General features: G+C 44.7%; 1 protein-coding gene across 4 annotated transcripts in view; it reads right to left on the bottom strand.

Moving 5' to 3' along the window:
- osgn1 (oxidative stress induced growth inhibitor 1) overlaps positions 1 to 24386 on the bottom strand; it is a 71603-nt gene that overhangs the window by 46968 nt on the left and 249 nt on the right. Inside the window, exon 1 of one of the 4 annotated variants that reach the window (XM_087994641.1) lies at positions 17531 to 17621. The exons of 2 other annotated variants lie outside the window; for them this stretch is intronic. Coding sequence is in view for 1 of the 2 variants with exons in the window: in XM_087994639.1 (XP_087850765.1) it covers positions 17531 to 17558 (28 nt within the window). In the remaining variant the exon portion in view is untranslated. Of the gene's footprint in view, positions 1 to 17530; positions 17622 to 24386 lie in introns of those variants that run through there. One more of the 4 variants, XM_087994639.1, reaches the window with a different exon arrangement.

Raw genomic sequence — 24386 nt, 5'->3', positions numbered from 1 at the left:
ACCTTGCCTCAGCATTCACAGTAGAAAAGTAGGATAGCTTGCTGGAAGTCCCAATGAAATTAATAGTGGATCGGGGACAGGGACTGAATAAAATTATGTAAGTAAATCAATGGTAATGAGGAAATTAATGGAATTAAAGAGAGACAAATCTCTGTGACAATTTCCATCAGAGGATGGGAAGTAGGGCAGCACGTTGTAGATGCCCTAACTATACCTTTAAGACTTCCAAGATTAAGGACTCGTCCCTCTGGATTGGAAAATTGCACATGTCACTTCACTTTTTAAGAAAGGTGAAAAATAGTGAAACCAGGAAATTACAGACCAGTTAGCCTAACATCTGTGGTGGGGAAATTGTTGGGAGTCTATAATCAAGACTAGAGTAACTGAACATCTTGAACATTTTCAGTTTATCAAGGAGAACCAGCATGGATTCATGACAGCTGGGTCATGCCTGATGACCCTCATTGAACTTTTTGACGAGGTGACAAAGTTACTGGACAGGGGGATGTCTACGGGTGCCATTTACATGGGTTTCCAGAAGGCACTTGATAAAGTCTCACATAAGAGATTGTTAACAAAGGTAAAAGCCCACATAATTGAGGGCAAATTACTGACAGGGCTAGAAAATTGGTTCAGTTGCAAGTGAAAGAAAGTAGGGATAATGGGTGGGTGCACAAGTTGGTAGGATGGGATGTATCATAAGGATCTGTGTAAAGACCTTAATCATTCCCAGTATTTATTAATGACTTGAATAATGTCATTGAGAGTAACACATCCAAATTTGCTGATGACACTAACTTAGGCAGCATTGAACAGAGTGTAGAAGATAGCATAAAATTACAAAGAGATATTGATTGACTAAGTGAATGGGCAAAACTCTGGCAGATGGAGTTCAATGCAAGTTCTGATTATACTCAAGTAATAAGTGATCTTGTAAAAATTTACCCCCTATTTTTGGCCAAAAAAAATCTGGAATCTTTTACATATCTCATAAGAGTCAACCCTCGTTCTTCACAGATAACGGATCAACATTTCTGAGTCAATGTGCCAGTCAGCATACTCCGATCCAGGTTTTCAGAATTACCGTAATTCATATTTATTCAGAGATCAGTTGCTAATGATACTGTATGAATTTTGACGGTCATGAATTTCAGCCATTCAAAAGTAATATCCATGTAATAAGCAACCCCATAAATTTAATCTTAAAAAGTAGTCAAAACAAGTAGGCTATTACTTGAGTATACACAGTAAGTGGGACATTTTTAAAATTTCAAAGGTTAAAGGGTAATCTGATCAAAGTTTTCAAGATATAACAGGAAAATCAGAGCAGATAAACCATTTCCAGAGGCTGGGGATTCTAGAATTAGGGGGTACAGTCTGAAACTTAGGGTCAGACCATTCAGGAGAGATGTTAGGAAGCACTTCGACAAAGGGTGGCAGATTTTTGGAACTCTCTTCCACAAACAACAGTGGATGCAGAATCAGTTGTTAATTTTAAATTTGAGATAGATAATTTTTGTTAAGCAAAAGTATTAAGGAATATGGATAAAGTTGAGTATATGAAGTTGGATCACAGATCAACCATGATCTCATTGAATGGTGGAATAGGTTTGAGGGGGCTGAACAGTCTACTCTTTATCCTATGTTGGTTTATATTGAAGACTTGTGCTCCAGAACTAGCGGCGATCCTAGCCAGACTGTTCCACTACAGTTACAAAACTGGCATTTACCTGACAATATTGAAAATTGCCCAGATTTGTTCTGCACAGAGAAAGCTGAACAAATCCAGCCTAGTCAATTACCACCACAGTCTACTCTTGAACTTGTTGTACTTAAGGCTGTTGGGGAATGGGTTCATCAAAACCTGATGATATCTGTAAATGTTTTCTTTCCATTGATCTTGCTATTCAGTCTCCATTTATTGCTACTCTTACCACTCAGGTCCACTCTGGCCCTCGGGCTCTTGTGGAAGAAATCTTTACTTGACCCGAACAGAACCAAATGGAACTAAAGGCAATATTTATTTCCTAAGGTACGAATGCAGCACTTCTACAGGTTCATTCACATCTGCTTTTGAAAAGATATTCAGATTTTAGGTCTTTTCAGTTTTCAGACATCTGGATAAAGAGTACTCAACCTGTATATCACCATTTCTTCAGTGTGGCTGGGTCAAACTACTGGAAAACCCTCCCCAACAACACTGCAGATTTTGACAAGTCATTTGGTTTGAATCGTTAACAGTTTCTCTCTCCACAGAAGCTACCAGACCTGCTGAGTTTCTCCAGCTGTTTTTCTTTCAGATCTCCAGTATCTGTAGGTTTTTTTCTTTTATTATATTACAGTGCACATACCAAACCACATGGATTGCAGTGGTTCAAATCGGCAGCTCACTACAACTTTCCCTGAAGCAATTAGGGTCAGGCAATAAATGCTGTCCCAGCCAGTGCCACCACTTCCCATAAAAGGAATAAAAAGAAGTCCCTGCCTGCATCGTTACATTACAGCTGTAGTACTGCTGAGAGACAGGAGGTGAGGCTGTTGGCCACAGTTAAGCAGGAGCTTCATCACAACATCATGATATTTTTGACCTTGGTCTACATATTACAGAAAATGCTCATTATCGAAAATGATGCAGCACTGCAGGAGATCATTCAGCCCATCCTTCTCGTGTTGGCTCTTTTAAAGATCTGTCCTGTTTCTCCTGTTCTTCCCCTAAAATTCTGCAAACTTTTATCCAACAGGAATTTATCCAATACTCTTTTGAAAGTGAAAGTTGCATCTGCTCCCACTCCTGTTCAAGCAGATCACACGACTTTGCTACGTCAAAACAAATTCCACACATTCTCTCTGAATTTTTTGACAAATGATTCTCTTATTTTAATTTAACCTATTTTTCCAATCAATCTGTTCAAAGACATTATTACACATCTCTGAAGGAGAAGGGACACTACCACTGGCCACTTATTTTACTGACCACCGCCACTGGAAACAGGTTCATCTGATTTATTTCATCACCATCTTTTTGAATATGTTGCATTTTCTTGTAACCTTCTCTGTTCTCAGGAGAACAGCTCCAATTCCCCAGTTTCTCCATGTACCTGCAGTCCCTCCCTTGCATTCTCTCAAAGACCTCCATATCTTTCCTAAAATGTGGTTTCCAGAACTGAACAGTTATCCAGCTGGTCCCAAACAAGATATTTATAAAGATTCAGCATAATTTCAATCTTGCAATACTCTACTCTTATATAAAAACCAAGGGTAACTATTTTTAACAACCTTCCTAACCTGTCCTATTACCTTCAAAGATTGATATGAATACACCTCTAGGTATCTCCAATCTTGCATCATCTTAATAACTATATTGTGTGGTTTACATTGTCTCACATTTCTGTAATCAAAATGAATCATATTATATTTCTCTGTTAAGTTCTACCTGCTGAGTACATTTCACCAGCCAGTCTGTATTCCCCTGAAGTCTGTTATAATCCTCCTCATTGTTTATGGCACTTCCCCAGTTTCATTTCATCTGCAGATTTTGAAAGTATACACCCAGTGCTCTAGGTAATTTAGTGTTGCCAATACAGACTGCTGTGGAACTCCAATGTACATTATGGTATGAAAAACCATTGTTCACCATGAATCTTTGCTTTCTATCTCTCATCTAATTTTGTATCTCACTGCCACCATCATTTTAATTCCATTGGCTTCAGTTTTACAAGAAAGTCTATTATGTGGCTCTTCATCAAATGTCTGTTGAAAGTCTCTACACGTCAGTCACACAACCCTTTGTTACTTCAAAGCCCTCACTAAAAGTTAGTGAAACAGAATTTGCCTTTTACAAATCCCATTGACCTTGATTAACCCACACTTTTCCAAAAGTCAGTTAATTCTGTCCTTGATTATTACCTCTAAAAATGTTTCCCACTCCTGATGGACAGGTCAACTGGTCTTTACCAGTTTATTCTTTATTTGTAAACAAGGTGAAACATTGTTTAATGTGTGTCAAGAAGAAGATGTTAAAAGCTATTATTTAAGTTGTTAAGCTATTTAACTTAGAAAAGTTAAAGTTAATCAAGCAGAGTCGACACAATTTTGTGTAAGAGAAATCATTTTTAAGCAGTTGGTTAAGGCAGTAACATACGCTGTGGTAAGGAAAACTAGTGAATTAACTGTATTTCAGATTTCTGGAAGGCTTCAGATTCAAAAATAGAAAATGGTGTACGAGGTAATAAAGAGGCATGTATAGAAGATTGACTGGCTAGCAGGAAGCAGGGAGAAAGCATAAGTGTGTCATTTTCTAGTCAGCAAGATATACTGGGTGGTGTGCCACAGAAATTGGTTTACAAAGTAGATAAACTTCTTGGATGAAGAGACTGATAACACAAAGATAGATAGGACATTGTACAAGGCATTGGTTCGGCTGCATTTAGAATACTGTGTACAGTTCTGGTTGCCACATTACCAAAAGGATGTGGACACTTTGGAGAGGGTAGAGAGAAGGTTTACGAGGATGTTGCCTGGTATGGAAGGTGCTAGCTATGAAGAGAGGTTGAGTAGGTTAGGATTGTTTTCATTAGAAAAAAGGAGATTGAGGGGGGACCTGATTGGGGTCTACAAAATCATAAAGGGTATAGACAGGGTCAATAGAGATAAGCTTTTTCCCAGGGTGAGGAATTCAATAATGAGAGGTCATGTGTTCAAGGTGAGAGGTGAAAAGCTTAGAGGGGATGTACATGGCAAGTACTTTACACAGAGGGTGGTAGGTGCCTGGAACATGTTACCAGCAGAGGTAGTAGAGGCAGACACAGTAGATTCATTTAAGGTGTGTCTGAACAGATGCAATGAGTAGGTGGGGAGCAGAGGGATACAGATGCTTAGGAATTGGGCAACAGGTTTAGACAGTGGATTTGGATCGGCTCAGGCTTGGAGGACCAAATGGACTGTTCCTGGGCTGCAAATTTTCTTTGTTCTTTGTAGGAAACTAACTTGTAAAATGAACATACAAAGGGTACACAGGATATAGATAAAGTAGGTGACTGGGTAAAGATATGGCAAATATGATAAGTTGACACGGTGGCTCTGTGGTTAGCACTGCTGCCTCACAGCGCTAGGGACCCGGATTTGATTCCAGCCTCAGCGCATGTCCGTGTGGAGTTTGCACATTCTCCCCATGTCTGTGTGAATTTCCTCCGGATACTCCAGTTTCCTCCTTTAAGCCCAAAGATGTGCAGGTCAGATGAACTGGCTACACTAAATTGCCCATAGTGTTAGGTGCACTAGTCAGAAGGAATTGGGTCTGGGTGGGTTACTCTTCGGAGATGTGGACTTGTTGGGCCAGATGGCCTGTTTCACTGTAGAGAGTCTAATCAAAATGGAGCATAATGCAGGAAAATGGGACAAAAGTGTCCATTTCGGCAGGAGGAACGAAAAAGAATACAGGCAGTTCCTGATTTGTGAACGCTCAATACTGACAAACAAGATCCCAAATTGATAATAAATTTAAAGAGCTGAAAATGTGTTGCTGGAAAAGCGCAGCAACGTTTCGGGCATGAGCCCTTCTTCAGGAATGAGGAAAGTGTGCCAAGCAGGCTAAGATAAAAGGTAGGGAGGAGAGACTTGGGGGAGGGGCGTTGGAAATGCAATAGGTGGAAGGAGGTTAAGGTGAGGGTGATAGGCCGGAGTGGGGGTGGGGGCTGAGAGGTCAGGAAGAAGATTGCAGGTTAGTAAGGCGGTGCTGAGTTCGAGGGTTGGGACTGAGACAAGGTAGGGGATGGGGAAATGAGAAAATTGGAGAAATCTGAGTTCATCCCTTGTGGTTGGAGGGTTCCTAGGCGGAAGATGAGGCACTCTTCCTCCAGCCGTCGTGTTGCCATGGTCTGGCGACGGAGGAGTCCAAGGACCTGCATGTCCTTGGTGGAGTAGGAGGGGGAGTTGAAGTGTTGAGCCAAGGGGTGGTTGGGTTGGTTGGTCTGGGTGTCCCAGAGGTGTTCTCTGAAATGTTCCGCATGTAGGCAGCCTGTCTCCCCAATATAGAGGAGGCCACATGGGGTGCAGCGGATGCAGTAAATGATGTGTGTGGAGGTGCAGGTGAATTTGTGGTGGAAATGGAAGGATTCCTTGGGGCCTTGGATGGAAGTAAGGGGGGAGGTGTGGGCGCAAGTTTTGCATTTCTTGCGGTTGCAGGGGAAGGTGCCGGGAGTGGAGGTTGGGTTGGTGGGGGTGTGGACCTGACGAGGGAGTCATGGAGGGAGTGGTCTTTTCAGAACGCTGATAGGGGAGGGGAGGGAAATATATCCCTGGTGGTGGGGTCTGTTTGGAGGTGGCGGAAATGACAATGGATGATACGATGTATCTGGAGGTTGGTGGGGTGGTAGGTGAGGACCAGGGGGTTCTGTCCTGGTGGCGATTGGAGGGGCGGGGCTCAAGGGCGGAGGAGCAGGAAGTAGAGGAGATGCGGTGGAGAGAATCGTCGATCACGTCTGGGGGGAAATTGCGGTCTTTGAAGAAGGAGACCATCTGGGTTATACGGTATTGAAACTGGTCCTCCTGGGAGCAGATGTGGCGGAGACGAAGGAATTGGGAATATGGGATGGCGTTTTTACAGGGGGCAGGGTGGGAGGAGGTGTAGTCTAGGTAGCTGTGGGAGTCGGTCGGTTTATAGTAAATGTCCGTATTGATTCGGTCGCCCGAGATAGAAATGGTGAGGTCTGGGAAGGGGAGGGAGGAGTCTGAGACGGTCCAGGTAAATTTGAGGTCGGGGTGGAAGGTGTTGGTAAAGTGGATGAACTGTTCAACCTCCTCGTGGGAGCAGAAGGCAGCACCGATACAGTCATCGATGTAGCGGAGGAAAAGGTGGGGGGTGGTGCCAGTGTATCTGCGGGAGATGGACTGTTCCACATATCCTACGAAGAGGCAGGCATAGCTGGGGCCCATGTGGGTGCCCATGGCTACTCCTTTGGTTTGGAGGAAGTGGGAGGATTGGAAAGAGAAATTGTTCAGAGTGAGGACCAGTTCAGTCAGTCGAAGGAGGGTGTCAGTGGAAGGGTACTGGTTGGTACGGCGGGAAAGGAAGAAGCGGAGGGCTTTGAGTCCTTCGTGATGGGGGATGAAGGTGTACAGGGACTGGATGTCCATGGTGAAGATAAGGCGTTGGGGACCAGGGAAGCGAAAATCATGGAGGAGGTGGAGGGCGTGGGTGGTGTCCCGAATGTAGGTGGGGAGTTCTTGGACTAAGTGGGACAGGACCGTGTCGAGGTATGCAGAGATGAGTTTGGTGGGGCAGGAGCAGGCTGAGACAATGGGTCAGCCGGGGCAGTCAGGTTTGTGGATTTTGGGCAGGAGGTAGAAACGGGCGGTGCGGGGTTGTGGGACTATGAGGTTGGAGGCGATGGATGGGAGATCCCCTGAGGTGATGAGGTTATGGATCGTCTGGGAGATGATGGTTTGGTGGTGGGAGGTGGGGTCATGGTCAAGGGGGCAGTAGGAGGAGGTGTCCGCGAGCTGGCGTTTAGCCTCAGCGGTGCAAAGGTCGGTGCGCCAAACTACTACCGCGCCTCCCTTGTCTGCTGGTTTGATAGTGAGGTTGGGGTTGGAACGGAGGGAGTGGAGGGCTGCACGTTCCGAGGGTGAGAGGTTGGAGTGGGTGAGAGGGGTGGAGAGGTTGAGGCGGTTAATGTCATGGCAGCAGTTGGCTATGAAGAGATTGAGGGCAGGTAAGAGGCCAGGACAGGGTGTCCAGGTGGATGGGGTGTGTTGGAGGTGGGAGAAGGGGTCGTCAGAGGGTGGGCGAGAATCCTGGTTGAAGAAGTAGGTGCGGAGCCAAAGCTGGCGGAAGAATTGTTCGATGTCTCGCCGCGTGTTGAACTCGTTAATCCGAGAGCGTAGGGGAATGAAGGTGAGGCCTCTGCCGAGGACTGATCTTTCATCCTCAGAGAGGGGTAGTTCTGGAGGGATGGTAAAAACATGGCAGGGCTGGGAGCTAGGACCTGGGACCTAGGACCTGGTGTTGGGCTGGAGCTGGGAGTGGGGGCGGGGTTAGGCATGGGGGCGGGAATCGAGGCGGGGACGGAGATCAGGGCGGAGGTGGGGTTATTTAAGCTCTGATCTCCAGCATCTGCAGTCCTCACTTTCTCCAATAAATTTAAAGATCCAACATACAAACATTTGCTTGTACTTATGAATTGCTACTTTATGCTGTATTGTGTTCTATTTGCATACAAACTGACTTACAAACATACTCAAGAACAGAATCGGTTGGTAACCTGAGGACTGACAGTATTATCTAAGTGAGAGCTTGCAGAGCTCTGAGATGCAGATGGATCTGGTGTTCCAATACACAAATTACAGGTTACCTGCAGGTACAGTAAGTAATGAGGAAAGCTAACAGAATGTTAATGTTTAATGTAAGGAGAAATGAAATCAAAAGTAAGGAAGTTTTACAGGGCATTGGTGAGATAACATCTGGAGTACTGTGTATGCTATTGGTCTCCTTACTTTGGGGCAGTACAATGGCTCTCAGTGGTTAGCACTGTTGCCTCACAGCACAGGGACCTGAGTTTGATTGTGCCCTCAAGCGACTGTGTTGAGTTTGGACATTCTCCTCACGTCTGCACGAGTTTCCTCCAAATTCCAAGACGTGCAGTTTAGGTGGATTGGCCATAGTAAGTTGCCCATAGTGTCCAGGGATGTGTAGGTTGGGTGAATTAGCCACGGAAAAATGCAGGGTTACAGGGATAGTGTAGGGTGTGGGTCTGGGTGGGATGTTCTTTGGAAGGTCGGTGTGGACTTGATGGACCAAATGGCTGCTTCCACACTGTAGGGATTCTTTGAAAACAATCAAAGAAATGAACTACTTCAAATGATTTTAGAAAGTTGACCAGACTCAAACTTGGAATGGACAGGTTGTCTTATGAGGAAAAGCTGGCAGACCAGACTCCTATTTCCTGAGGTTTAGGAGAGTAAGAGTGTCTTGATTGAAATGTACAAGATCCTGAGGGACCTTGAAAGGGTAGATATGCGGAGCATAGAGTCATTGAGATGTACAGCAAGGAAACAGACCCTTCGGTCCAACCCGTCCATGCCGACCAGATACCCCAACCCAAACTAGTCCCACCTGCCAGCACCCGGCCCATATCCCTCCAAACCCTTCCTATTCATATACCCATCCAAATACCTCTTAAATGTTGCTATTGTACCAGCCTCCACCACATCCTCTGGCAGTTCATTCCATACACGTACCACCCTCTGTGTGAAAATGTTGCCCCTTACGTCTCTTTTATATCTTTCCCCTCTCACCCTAAACCTATGCCCTCTAGTTCTGGACTCCCCCACCCCAGGGAAAAGACCTTGTCTATTTATCCTATCCATGCCCCTCATGATTTTGTAAACTTCCATAAGGTCATCCCTCAGCCTCCGATGCTCCAGGGAAAACAGCCCCAGCCTGTTCAGCCTGTCCCTATAGCTCAAGTCCTCCAACCCTGGCAACATCATTGTAAATCTTTTCTGAACTCTTTCAAGTTTCACAACATCTTTCCGATAGGAAGGAGACCAAAACTGCATACAATGTTCCAAAAGTGGCCTAACCAATGTCCTGTACAGCCGCAACATGACCTCCCAACTCCTGTACTCAATACTCTGACTAATAAAGGAAAGCATATCAAATGCCTTCTTCACTATCCTACCCACCTGTGACTCCATTTCCAAGGAGCTATGAACCTGCACTCCAAGGTCTCTTTGTTCAGCAACACTCCCTAGGACCTTACCATTAAGTGTATAAGTCCTGCTAAGATTTGCTTTCCCAAAATGCAGCACCTCGCATTTATCTGAATTGAACTCCATCTGCCACTTCTCAGCCCATTGGCCCATCTGATCAAGATTCTGTTGTAATCTGAGGTAACCTTCTTTGCTGTCCGCTACACCTTCAATTTTGTTGTCATCTACAAACTTACTAACTGTACCTCTTATGCTCACATCCAAATCATTTATGTAAATGACAAAAAGTAGTGGACCCAGCACCGATCCTTGTGGCATTCCACTGGTCACAGGCCTCCAGTCTGAAAAACAACCCTCCACCACCACTACCACCCTCTGTCTTCTACCTTTTGAGCCAGTTCTGTATCCAAATAGCTAGTTCTCCCTGTTTTCCATGAGGTCTAACCTTGCTAACCAGTCTCCCATGGGAGATTCTAGACTTAGACATCACAACTTAAAATCAGGGTCACCACTTAAAAGAGAGAGTTGAGGCAAACATTTTCTCTCGGGGTCTCATGAGTCTTTAAACTCAGCTAAGATTTTATTCAATGGTGGAGTAGGTTTGTGTGGCCTTCTACTCCTCCTAATTTGCTGATCACATGTTGTTAATTCTCTAACTCCATATCAAAGGAAGATTAAGGCCAGAGCCTCATCAGTTTCCACCTTTTGTTCCATCCGAGATCAATGATGCTTTCCAGTTGATCCTAAGATTTTCTGCTTTAAGTTAACTGATCTATTAACTAACACTTTGTCCATTTTCAACCTACTCACTGTTATTATTGTCTCATTCTTTGTTGCCTTAGCAGCACCTTCACTCCAAATGTTAACAAAAAAAATGGCTGAAGGCACTGGACACTGCAAAAGTTGTGGGCCCACAGCTCCAGAACTTTCCACACCACTGGCTAAGCTGATCCAGTACAGCTATAACACCTGCAATGACTCAACAATGTGGAAAATTGCCCAGGTGTGTCCTGCACACAAGAAGCAGGACAAATCCAACCCAGCCAATTACCCATCAGTCTCCTCTGATTAGAAAAGTGGTGGTTGACACCACTCCATAACCACTTGTTCACTGATACCAGTTTGGTTTCCTCCTATGGACATTGGTTCAACATTTCATTTCAGACATGGGCCAAATAAGGTCAAAAGATCTAAACTCCAGAGGCAACAGTGACCTGGACAATATCCAGGCTTAGGTTGATTAGTATTACTTCATTTATGACACCAGAAGATGACAAACTCCAAAAAGAGAGAATATAACCATCATCCCTTGACATCCCTTGATAGCATTACCATCACTGAAACCTTTCTATCAACATTCTGAGGGTTACCACTGACAAGAAACCGAACTAGACTCACCACATAAACACAGCAACCACAACAGCAGCTCAGAGGTTAGGAATTCTGCAGTGAATAACTCACCTCCTGACTCCCCAAAACCTGTCCACCATCGACAAGGTACAAGCTACATGATCTCGTTACAGCCTTGGTTCAAACGTGGACAAAAGAGCAGAATTCCAGAGGGGAGGTAAGAGTGACAGCCCTCGATGTCAAGGCTGCATTTGACCAAGTACAGCATCAAGGAGTCCTGGCAAAACTGGAATCAATGGGTATCAGAGAGCAAACACTCCGTTGGTTAGAGTCATATCTGGCAGAAGGAAAGATGGCTGTAATTGTGGAGGGTCAGTCATCTCAGTTCCAGGACATCTCTGCAGGAGTCCCTCAGGGTAGTGTCCTAGGCTCAACCATCTTCAGCTGCTTCATCAATGGCCTTCCCTCTGTCATGAGGTCAGAAGTGGGGATATTTACCGATGATTGCAGTGTTCAGCACCATTCGCGATGACTCAGATACTGAAGCAGTCTGCACTCAAATGTCACAAAATCTGGACAATATCCAGGCTTGAGCCAACAAGTAGCAAGTAGCATTCATGCCACACAAATGCCAGACAACGACCATCACCAATAAGAGACACTAACCACTGCCCCTTGACATTCAACTGTATTACCATAACTCATACTATTGACCAGAAACACAACTGCTCTCACCACATAAACACAGTGGTGACAAGAGCAGGTCAGAGACTAGAGATACTGCAGCAAATAACTCACTCCTGACTCCCCAAAGTCTATCCACCATCCACAAGGCACAAGTCAGGAGCATGATATAATACTCCCCTCTTGCCTCCAACAACATTCAAGAAGAAGAAGATTCTGGGTAATCCAAGATGGAGGACAGGAAAAATTTCTGGCTGTAACAGCTGCTCCTTTTTTGAGGTATTTTAGGTGCTGGAGGTGATTTCCTCGAATTCCAGGAGCAGCAATTACTGTTTTATATGCTGTGCATTGTTTTGGGTCTTTGGAAAAGAAAAGTCAAAACAGCAGCAGTTTTAAAAGGGAGAAGAATAGACAAGGGAAGCACATGGTGAGGTCAGTGCAGGAGAGAGAGAGAGAAAAAAACTGACACCAGAGAGAACCTGCACAGTAACTGCCTTTGCTGCTTGAATTCATGTATCGCTGGACATCAGAGTGCACCTGGGAAAATTAACAAACAGTGAAATTCACAACTGATCTTGGAGGTACTGTTTGGGCGAAGTTCAAAGCACACAATCAGATAAGTGAATTGTTTTAAGTGGCTGAAAGAAAGTCTGCAGTAGTGAGTAGAGTGAGTTCTTTCTTGATTATATGTTTTTGAGATATGTCTCTTGATTAAACTTAAAATATAAGCCATAACTATTAATCTAACCTGGGGCAGTGTTTTGTAGAGGAATAAAATTGTGTTATTTTCTGGGTCTGGAGATTGTGAGGGAGCAAAAATGGCCTTTAGTAGAGTGATATGTGCTTCTTGTCAGATGTGGGAGTTTTTGTTTAAGGGTTACTGCGGATTATATCTGCAACAAACGCTGTTGGTTGTGAATCTTATCAGATCAAATGGATTGGTTGGAGAGACAGTAAGAAGCAATGAGGAATTTGCAACAGCAACAGTTTGTGATGGATGGCAGTTATAGGAAGGGGGGAAAGTTGCAGATACAGTCACATAGATGGGTTAACTCCAGGAAAGGTAAGAGAGGTAGGCTGAAAATGTGTTGCTGGAACAGCGCAGCAGGTTAGGCAGCATCCAGGGAACAGGAGAATCGATGTTTCGGGCATAAGCCCTGAAGAAGGGCTTATGCCCAAAACGTCGATTCTCCTGTTCCCTGGATGCTGCCTGACCTGCTGCGCTGTTCCAGCAACACATTTTCAGCTCTGATCTCCAGCATCTGCAGACCTCACTTTCTCCTCCTAAGAGAGGTAGGCACCTAGTGCAGGTGTGTTCTGTGGCTATACCCATTTCAAACAGGTATGCTGTTTTGAAAAATGTAGGGGGTGATGGATTCTCAGGGGAACGTAGCACGAACAGCCAAGTTTCTGGTATTGAGACTGGCTCTAATGTAACGAGAGTTATGGTGGGTTCCAAGAGATCAATTGTGTTAGGGGATTCTCTAGTCCGAGGTACAGACAAACGTTTGTGTGCACATTCAGCAATTGACCGAGCATATTGCAGCGCTGACGAAAGAACTCAAAGACCTTAGGCTCATCCGAGAAAACGAGATCTTTCTGGACAAGACCTTCAGCGATGTTATTACACCAACTATGCCAGAAGAGAGCAGAAGAGAGCAAATGATGAGGAAGGCAGAGAGGAGACAGGTGCAAGAGACCCCGGGAGAAGTACCTGTCAGGAACAAGTTGAAGCTTTTGGAAACAGAGACTGATGACACTGCCAGTTCGCAAGGCAGGCCAAGTTTGTCAATCAAAAGTTGCCGCAGAGGCAGAGCGGAAGAGTCGGACATCGCACAGAGCTCTGGTAATAGGGGACTCCATCGTGAGAGGAACTGACCGGGGTTTTTGTGGCAGCAGACGGGATTTAAGGATGGATGGTGTGTTGCCTTCCTGGTGCTAGAGTGAAAGACATCGCGGACAGAGTGCAGGAAATCCTCAAGGATGAGGGTGAAGAGCCAGAGGTGGTGGTACATGTCGACACAAATGATGTCGGGAAGAAGAGGAGGAACATACTACAGCGAGACTTCGGAGAACTATGAAGAAGGCTGAAAAGCAGGACGTCCAAGGTGGTTATCTCCGGTTTGCTTCCAGTTCCTCGGGCTGGTGTGGCCAGAAACAGGGAGATAATGGACTTGAACGTGTGGTTGGGGAACTGGTGCAGGAAGCAAGGATTTAAGTTCTTGGATCACTGGGGTATATTTTGTGGTAAACATAAATTCTACAAGAGAGACGGCTTGCACCTTAATAGGTTAGGGACCAGTATTCTGGCAGGCAGGTTTTCTACTGCAACACCGCTACATTTAAACTAAGTAGCGGGGCAGAGGGGGTGGGGTGGCCTTGTTGGTAAGGGACGATATTCAATCCCTTGCGCGGGGGGACCTAGAGTCAGGAGATGTAGAGTCAGTGTGGATAGAGCTTAGAAATACTAAGGGTAAAAAGAACCTTTTGGGAGTCATCTACAGGCCCCCAAACAGTAGTCTGGATGTCGGATGTAAGTTAAATCAGGAGCTGAAATTGGCCTGTCGCAAAGATGTCACTACAGTTGTTATGGGGGATTTTAACATGCAGGTAGACTGGGAGAATCAGGATGGTATTGGGCCTCAAGAAAGAGACTTTGTGGAGTGCCTCAGAGATGGATTCTTAGAGCAGCTGGTGCTGGAGCCGACCAAGGAGAAGGCAATTCTGGATCTGGTATTGTGTAACGAACCAGAATTGGTCAGAGACCTCGAAGTGAAGGAGCCATTGGGAAGTAGTGACCATAATACAATAAGCTTCAATCTGCAATTTGAGAGGGAGAGGGTACAGTCGGAAGTGACAGTACTTTTGTTGAATAAAGGGAATTATGGAGCTATGAGGGAGGAGCTGGCCAAAGTTCAATGGTGCAATACCTTAGCAGGGATGACCGTGTAGAAACAATGGCGGATATTTCTGTGTATAATGCAGAAGTTGCAGGATCAGTTCATTCCTAAAAGGAAGAAAGATCCCAGGAGGAGGCATGGGCGGCCGTGGCTGACGAGGGAAGTAAAGAAACATATAAAGTTAAAAGAGAAAAAGTATAACATAGCTAAGATAAGTGGGAAAACTGAGGACTGGGAAGCTTTTAAAGAGCAACAGAGGATTACTAAGAAGGAAATACGCAGAGGAAAAATGAGGTACGAAGGTAAACTGGCCAAGAATATTAAGGAGGATAGTAAAAGCTTTTTTAGGTATGTGCAAGGCAAAAAAATGGTTAGGACAAAAATTGGGCCCTTGAAGACAGAAACAGGGGAATATATTACTAGGAACAAAGAAATGGCAGAGGAATTAAATGGGTACTTCAGATCTGTGTTCACTTGGGAAGACACAAGCAATCTCCCTGAGGTAACAGTGCCTGAAGGACCTGAACTTAAGGGAATTTATATTTGCCAGGATTTGGTGTTGGAGAGGCTGTTAGGTCTGAAGGTTGGTAAGTCTCCGGGGCCTGATGGTCTGCATCCCAGGGTACTGAAGGAGGTGGCTCGGGAAATCGTGGATGCGTTGGTGATTATTTTCCAGAGTTCAATAGATTCGGGGTCGGTTCCTGAGGATTGGAGAGTGGCTAATGTTATACCACTTTTTAAGAAAGGTGGGCGAGAGAAAGCAGGTAATTATAGACCAGTTAGTCTGACCTCAGTGGTGGGAAAGATGCTGGAGTCTATTATAAAGGATGAAATTACTGCACATCTGGATAGTAGTAACAGGATAGGACAGAGTCAGCATGGATTTATGAAGGGGAAATCATGCTTGACTAATCTTCTTGAATTTTTTGAGGATGTAACTATGAAGTTGGAAGAGGGAAATCCAGTAGATGTAGTGTACCTGGACTTTCAGAAAGCTTTTGATAAAGTCCCACACAGGAGGTTAGTGAGTAAAATTAGGGTGCATGGTATTGGGGGCAAAGTACTAGATTGGATTGAAAATTGGTTGGCTAATAGGAAACAAAGGGTAGTGATAAACGGCTCCATTTCGGAATGGCAGGCAGTGACCAGTGGGGTACCGCAGGGATCCGTGCTGGGACCACAGCTTTTTACAATATATGTTAATGATATAGAAGATGGTATCAGCAATAACATTAGCAAATTTGCTGATGATACAAAGCTGGGTGGCGGGGTGAAAAGTGATGAGGATGTTAGGAGATTACAGGGTGACCTGGACAAGGGTGACCTGGACATGGCAGATGCAGTTTAATGTGGATAAATGTATGGTTATCCACTTTGGTGGCAGGAACAGGAAGGCAGACTACTACATCAATGGAATCAATTTATGTAAAGGGGCAGTACAGAGAGATCTGGGTGTTCTTGTACACTAGTCAATGAGGGCAAGCGTACAGGTGCAGCAGGTAGTGAAGAAGGCTAATAGCATGCTGGCCTTCATAACAAGAGGAATTGAGTATAGAAGCAAAGAGGTGCTTCTGCAGCTGTACAGGGCCCTGGTGAGACCACACCTGGAGTACTGTGTGCAGTTCTGGTCTCCAAATTTGAGAAAAGACATTCTGGCTATTGAGGGAGTGCAGCGTAGGTTCACGAGGTCAATTCCTGGAATGGCAGGATTACCTTACACTGAAAGACTGAAGCGACTGGGCTTGTATACCCTTGAGTTTCGAAGATTGAGAGGGGATCTGATTGAGACGTATAAGATTATGAAAGGATTGGACACTCTGGCAGTAGGAAACATATTTCCACTGATGGGTGAGTGCCGAACCAGAGGACACAGCTTAAAAATACGGGGTAGACCATTTAGGACAGAGCTCAGGAGTAACTTCTTCACCCAGAGAGTGGTGGCTATGTGGAATGCTCTGCCCCAGAGGGCAGTGGAGGCCCACTCTCTGGATTCATTTAAGAAGGAGTTGGATAGAGCTCTCAAAGATAGTGGAATCAAGGGTTATGGAGATAAGGCAGGAACAGGATACTGATTAAGAATGATCAGCCATGATTATATTGAATGGCGGTGCAGGCTCGAAGGGCTGAATGGCCTACTCCTGCACCTATTGTCTATTGTCTATTGTTTCTGTGGCCAGCAGCAAAAAATCAGAATGGTGTGTTGCTTCCCTGGTGCCAGGAACAAGGATGTCTCAGAGAGGGTGCAGAGTGTTCTCATGAGGGAGAGAGGCCAGCAAGAGGTCATTGTCCACATTGGAACCAATGACATAGGAAGGGAAAAGATTGAGATTCTGAAGGGAGATTACAGAGAGTTAGGCAGGAATATAAAAAGGAGGTCCTCAAGAGTAGTAATATCTGGATTACTCTTGGTGCTCCGAGCTAGTGAGGGCAGGGATAGGAGGATAGAGCAGATGAATGCATGGCTGAGGAGCTGGTGTATGGGAGAAGGATTCACATTTTTGGATCATTGGAATTTCTTTTGGGGTAGAAGAGACCTGTACAAGAACGGATTGCACCTAAATTGGAAGGGGACTAATATACTGGTAGGAGATTTGTTGGAGTTGCTCGGGAGGGGGGATCCAAGATGGCGGCGACCCAGCAGGTCTGAGTCTCCAGTGATCCTCCCAAGACTTGGGCAAAGTGGGTCACCCACCCCCACCACACTCACCAAATCATTTAAAACAGCTGTTTAATTTAATTAGTTGCTTAGTATTAAATTTAAACAATCTAATCTTCAGTAAAAATGACTAAAGGGAAGGGAGCCCGCAGCTCTCAGCAAGCAGGAACCCCTCCCCCACCCTCTCCAGCTGCAGCTGAGGCATCCGCAGCCGCCCCAGGGGACTTACCTACGGTGGCGAACCTCATGGAAATCATCTTCAAACTGGATGCGAAGATCAACACTTTTATTGAAGAATCCTGAAGTCGATGGGACTCACTCTCTGCCGCGCTGCAAAAGCACGACCGAGACATCAAGGAAATCGAGCGCCGAGTCGGAGGGTTGGAGCTAAAGGCCGCGACCTCCGAAACTACAGCGCAATCGGCCGTGGATCGGGTCCAGACTCGCTGTTCGAGAGTCTGGACCTTAGAGAATCATACTGATGACCTCGATAATCGAGGTCGTCGAAAAAATATTCGTTTGCTGGGCCTTCCCGAACGGGAAGAGGAAGGCCAGCTTACAGTGTTTCTCGAGCAGTGGCTGCCACAGCTTTTAAATCTGCATGCTGGATCAGGCCAGGTAAGGGTGGAATGGGCCAACCGGGTCGCAATACGCAGGCCCGGCTCCAACCAGCCCCCCCGCCCAGTCCTGTTCCGGCTGCAGAGCTATAAGGGGAGGCAGATACTCCTAGAAGCTTCTAGAAATCTTGGAAAAGATTCCCAAGCCATGATCTATAAAGGATCCAAGATCATGTTATTCCAGGACTTTTCCCCAGCTTTGGTCCGAAAGAGGAAGGCATTCAATGAGGCAAAGAAGTGTTTAAGGGACTTAAATATTCAGTACTCCTTACACTACCCAGCAACGCTACGCTTTAACCATGAAGGATCCGTATATAACTTCGGATCGCCGGAAAAGGCTAAGGAATTTTTGGACTCTCTTAGATAAATTGTAAGAGATAATGGATGTTGGTTTGCCTTCCCCCTACTCCGGTTTATATCCCCCCCTTTTCTCCCCTTTTTTTACCTTACTGTTTAATATTATCTTGGGGGGGTGGGGAGAGGGATTTATTTATTTGTTCTCTACTTGGGTTTTTCTTTATTATTCTATATGTATATATATATATATATATATATATAAGCCGGGGGGTCTAGTTAATGTTGGTGGGTTACCTTATTCTATTTTACCTCTGTCTCTAGGAGCGGGGGTGTTTTCCCTTGTTATTATTTGTTGAGGTTGTAATTTTATAGTTATATATGTTTATATATGGTATTAACATTACCAAATATATCCAGGTGTTGGTGTGGGTGGGGTGGGTGGGGGTAGGGTGCTCACTGTTAACTCTAGCTTTGTGGTATGTTTGAATTCTCCTCATCCTATTGAGGAGCGTCTGGGTCAAGGGTGGGGCATTGGTTGGGAGAGGATATGATGGACCTTTGGAAAGGAAGTGACACCCCCTAGGAACAAGGCGGAAAATCTCCATTTAAATAATAATTTTTTTTATTATTTAGAAATGATTTTTTATTATACTGTTGTGAGTGTATTAGAGAGCCTTTATTTTTGTGAATTTTATATGGTCTATGCTCGGGATGTTCTGGATAGGGTTTCCACTCCCGAGGGGTCTCGGATTTGCCCGGACGATTATGGTTGATCAGTCGGTTAAGTGGTGCACCTGGAATATCAAGGGGAGTAATTCGCCAGTCAAAAGGAAAAATATATTATCAAATCTCAAGAAAGAAAGAGTTGATATAGCTCTCCTACAGGAGACACATCTGTTGGATAAAAAACACTTGAAATTACGACAGGGTGGATTTGATCAGGCCTTTTTTTCTTCTTTTAGCTCAAAAAGTAGGTGAGTTGTTATTCTTATTCGGAAGAATTTCCCTTTCAAAATCCTAAATCAGATAAAATAAGAATTTGGACGATATATTCTGATTAAAGCCCTTATAAATGGAGAGGGATATCCATTTATACTGCCCCCCCGGCACACCCCTTTAAATTTATCACGGAAACCTTCTCAAAATTGATGGATCTTGGTGCCCGTCATACAATTATAGGGGGAGACTTTAATTGTATTATGGATCCAGAAATAGATAGGATTCCCAAGAGTACTGCAGGAGTATCTCCCAGATCTAGACACTTGGTGGATCTGAACAAAGAATTAGGATTAGTAAATGTATGGAGATGTCTTCATCCACAGGGCAGAGATTTTTCTTTTTACTCCAATCCACATAAATGTCATACCAGAATTAATATGTTTTTTGCCCCCTCGATTTTTTAAAATTCCATATCATCCTGTAAAATAGGTCGTATAGCAATTTCTGACCACGCTGCTGTACATATGGAAAACAAGGCGAGGAACAACGGGACATCCCCCCGGCATTGGCGTATGGACCCTTCCTGATGAAAGATAGTAAATTTGTAAAGACTTCTCTCAAGAATTTAAAACTTTTTTAGAAATTAATTTAGGTACGGCTAGCAACCCATCAATGATGTGGGAGACCATCAAAGCTTACGCGCGAGGTTTGATCATCTCCTACTCAGCGGCCCAGAAAAAATTAAAGGGAGAACAACAGCGTCTCAAAGCTCGCTTAAAAGCAGCTGAAACAGCATGCGCTGATAGACCTTCTATTATCAAACTGCAAAGGATTACGGCCCTTAGGACAGCTCTAAACACCACGCTTTCCCAAACGACTAAGAGGGAAATATTATTTGCAAAACAAAGGTTATATGAATTTGGCGACAAACCGGGTAGATACTACACATTTCTAGCAAAGAAAAAAGAAGGCCCCTCAAACTATCATGTCTATCAAGGAAAGTACGGGTAATTTGATCATAAAAGGATTAATGCAATCTTTAGAAAATTTTATTCTGATTTATATAAATCGCAGGATTGTGAAGGCAGGACTAGGAGGATGCAATCATTTTTTAAAAATTTGACCTTTCCGGACCTAACTCCGGAACAGGTATCAGTCTTAAATGCTCCCCTAACAGTCCAAGAAATACTTGACGCAATCAGGCAACTTCAGAGCGGTAAGGCACCTGGCCCAGATGGTTTTCAAGCTGAAATCTATAAAGAATTTACAGGAATATTGGCTGGTCCACTTATGGACATGTATAAGTACGCATACTGTCAGGGCTGTCTCCCGCCTTCGATGAAAGAGGCAAATATCTCTTTGGGCGGCGCGGTGGCACAGTGGTTAGCACTGTTGCCTCACAGCGCCAGAGACCCGGGTTCAATTCCCACCTCAGGCAACTGACTGTGTGGAGTTTGCACATTCTCCCCGTGTCTGCGTGGGTTTAGAACATAGAACATAGAACAATACAGCACAGAACAGGCCCTTCGGCCCACGATGTTGTGCCGAACTTCTAACCTAGATTAAGTACCCATCCATGTACCTATCCAAATGCCGCTTAAAGGTCGCCAATGATTCCGACTCTACCACTCCCACGGGCAGCGCATTCCATGCCCCCACCACTCTCTGGGTAAAGAACCCACCCCTGACATCTCCCCTATACCTTCCACCCTTCACCTTAAATTTATGTCCCCTTGTAACACTCTGTTGTACCCGGGGAAAAAGTTTCTGACTGTCTACTCTATCTATTCCTCTGATCATCTTATAAACCTCTATCAAGTCACCCCTCATCCTTCGCCGTTCCAACGAGAAAAGGCCGAGAACTCTCAACCTATCCTCGTACGACTTCCTCTCCATTCCAGGCAACATCCTGGTAAATCTTCTCTGTACCCTCTCCAAAGCTTCCACATCTTTCCTAAAGTGAGGCGACCAGAACTGCACACAGTACTCCAACTGTGGCCTAACCAAAGTCCTGTACAGCTGCAACATCACTTCACGACTCTTGAATTCAATCCCTCTGCTAATGAACGATAATACTCCATAGGCCTTCTTACAAACTCTATCCACCTGAGTGGCAACCTTCAAAGATCTATGTACATAGACCCCAAGATCCCTCTGTTCCTCCACCTGACTAAGAACCCTACCGTTAACCCTGTATTCTGCATTCTTATTTGTCTTTCCAAAATGGACAACCTCACTTTTTATACAGAAGAAAACTACGTTATTAGATAGTTTTTATAAATCAGATAGAGAATGTAGAATACTACGACCAGTGGGGGTACCTTCTGTCAGTACTATTTATCATTTACTACATGATGAAATATCGGGAGATATGGACAATCTGCTTAAAACATGGGATCAGGATTTGGGACTAGAAATCTCTATAGAAGCGTGGAATGACATTTGGGAAAACGCCAGAAGAATCACCATCTGTAACAGAACTCAGGCTATCCAGGCGAAGATACTTCATAGGGCCCATATAGCACCGGATCGATTGGCAAATTTTAAGGCAGGAGCATCTCTAATGTGTCCCAAATGTAAAATAGAGGTGAACACTCTTGTACATTGCCTATAGACCTGTCATAAGATCCATAGATACTGGATTAAAGTAGCAAGTGCCCTGACAGAAATTTTAGGAATGGAAATTAAAGTGGACCCTGTATCTCTCCTTTTGGGCTTTTCGAACTTACCCTCCCTGGATATGCACGGGAAGAGACTATTTTCTATTCTCTCTTTCTGTTCAAGGAAAAATATTTTGGTAAACTGGGTGGCTGAGGGCCCCCCTGGACTTTCAAATTGGCACAGATTAATTATGGAATGTATTCCCCTTGACCTCCTTACAAATATGGTGCACCGAAAGACCAAATTATTTTATAAAATATGGCAGCCCTTCTTGAATTATATGAATACAGATATTTTGGCTATCCTAACAAGGGCTTTTATTTAATTGAGATTGCGAACCTGGCTGGTCTGGGGCCCCTTGGGAGAGGAATCCCGCACGAATACGGGTTTTGTTACATTTGATGTTAACACATTCCGAGCATGTATTTCACTATCCAATTTCTGTGTTATTCGTTGGTTTTATTTTTCTTTCTCTTATTTGAATAATGTAAGAGACTTAATTATACACTCTGGTTAGTTGTAGGTTAGATTAGTAGTTAGTTGAGTTTTGTTTTTTTTTCTTTCTCGGTACGTTTCTTTTGTTAAATTTTGGTTATTATTTATTTAAGATTTAATTGTATATCAATGTTTGTACTTGAGAGTTTTGTTTATTTTTGTAAACTTGTAAAAAGGATATTGCCTGGGTTGGAGGATTTGAACTATAGGGAGAGGCTGAACAGGCTGGGGCTGTTTTCCCTGGAGCATTGGAGATTGAGGGGTGACCTTGTAGAGGTTTACAAAATCATGAGGGGCATGGATAGTATAAATAGACAAAGTATTTTCCCTGGTGTCGGGGAGTCCCAAACTAGACAGCATAGGTTTAGGGTGAGAGGGGAAAGATATAAAAGAGACCTAAGGTGCAACTTTTTCACACAGAGGGTTGTATATGTATGGAATGAGCTGCCAGAGAAAGTGGTGGATTAGAGTGGTGCCGGAAAAGCACAGCAGGTCAGGCAGCATCCGAGGAACAGGAAAAGTCGATGTTTTGGGCAAAAGCCCTTCATCAGGAATACATCAGGTTATCAGCATCTGCTGTCATTGTTTTTACCTCGTTGAGAGAAAGTGGCGGAGGCTGGTACAATTGTAACATTTAAAAGACATTTGGATGGGTATATGAATAGGAAGGGTTTGGAGGGATATCGGCCGGGTGCTGGCAGGTGGGACTAAATTGGGTTGGGGTATCTGGTCGGCATGGACGGTTGGACTGAAGGGTCTGCTTCCCTGATGTACATCTCTATTACCCTAAGCTTGACACCATCCAGGACAAGATTCGAGTGGTGCTGGAAAGGCACAGCAGGTCAGGCAGCACCAGAGGAGCAGGAAAGTTGATGTTTTGGGCAAAAGCGCTTCATCAAGAACGAGCTCATTCCTGAAGGGCTTTTACCAAAAACGTCGACTTTCCTGGTCCTCAGATGCTGCCTGACCTGCTGTGCCTTTCCAGGACCACTCGAATCTTGACTGTGAGCTCCAGCATCTGCAGCCCTCACTTTCGCCTACAATCCAGAACAAAGCAACCCACTTGATTGGAGGTCTCATCGCTGCTCCCTCACCACCCGACCCTGGAGGAAGAATGCCTCAGCTTCCACCTTGGAACACTTCAACCCCACGGCATCAATGTGGATTTCAACAGTTTCCTCATTTCCCCTTCCCCCACCTCACCTCAGCACTGTCCCCATGACTTGTCCTACCTGCCTATCTTCTTTTCCACCTATCCACTCCACCCTCCTCCCTGACCTATCACCTTCATCCCCTCCCCCACTCACCTACTGTACTCTATGCTACTTTCTCCCCACCCTCACCCTCCTCTCATTTATCTCTCCACCTTTCAGGCACTTTGCCTGTATTCCTGATGAAGGGCTTTTGCCTGAAATGTCGATTTTACTGCTCCTCGGATGCTGTCTGAACTGTTGTGCTTTTCCAGCACCACTAATCCAGACACTTGATTGGCACTACATCTACAAACATTCAATCCTCCACTACCAGTTTTCAGTAGCAGTAGTGTGTACTATCTACAAGATGCACTGCAGAAATTCACCAAAGATTCTTAGATAGCATGTTCCAAACCCCCAACTACTTCCACCTAGAAGGACAAGGGCAGCAGGTACTTGGGAACACCACCACATGCAAGTTCCCCTCCAAGCCACTAACCACCGTGACTTGGAAATATACCATTGTTCCTTTAGTCGTTGGGTCAAATTCCTAGAATTCATACCCCACCAGCATTGTGGGTCAATGCACAGCAAGTGGACTGCAGTGATTCAAGAAGGTAGCTCACCACCACTGTCTCAAGGGCAAACAGGGATGAGCTATTAATGCTGGCCAGCCAGTGATGCCCAAGTCCAACAAATGGATAAAAAATAAAGTCAGAAATGTGATGGAATACTCCCCACTTGCCTGAACAGAGACAGCTCCAACAACAGTGTTGGAGTTGGGGGTAGAGGGAGGTCTGAGGGCATGGGCTGGAGGTTAATGTGGATGACGTGGGGGGTTAGGTGTGAGGGAAGGGGGTGGCGGAGGCCTGAGTGAGGGGAG

This window comes from Chiloscyllium plagiosum, unplaced genomic scaffold, assembly GCF_037043375.1.
Source record: "Chiloscyllium plagiosum isolate Xiang-an unplaced genomic scaffold, Cpla_swu_hap1 HiC_scaffold_15, whole genome shotgun sequence".
Lineage (NCBI taxonomy): Eukaryota > Metazoa > Chordata > Chondrichthyes > Orectolobiformes > Hemiscylliidae > Chiloscyllium > Chiloscyllium plagiosum.
The sequence above is the reverse complement of the archived record's forward strand: the minus strand, read 5'-3'. Positions and strand labels throughout refer to the sequence as shown.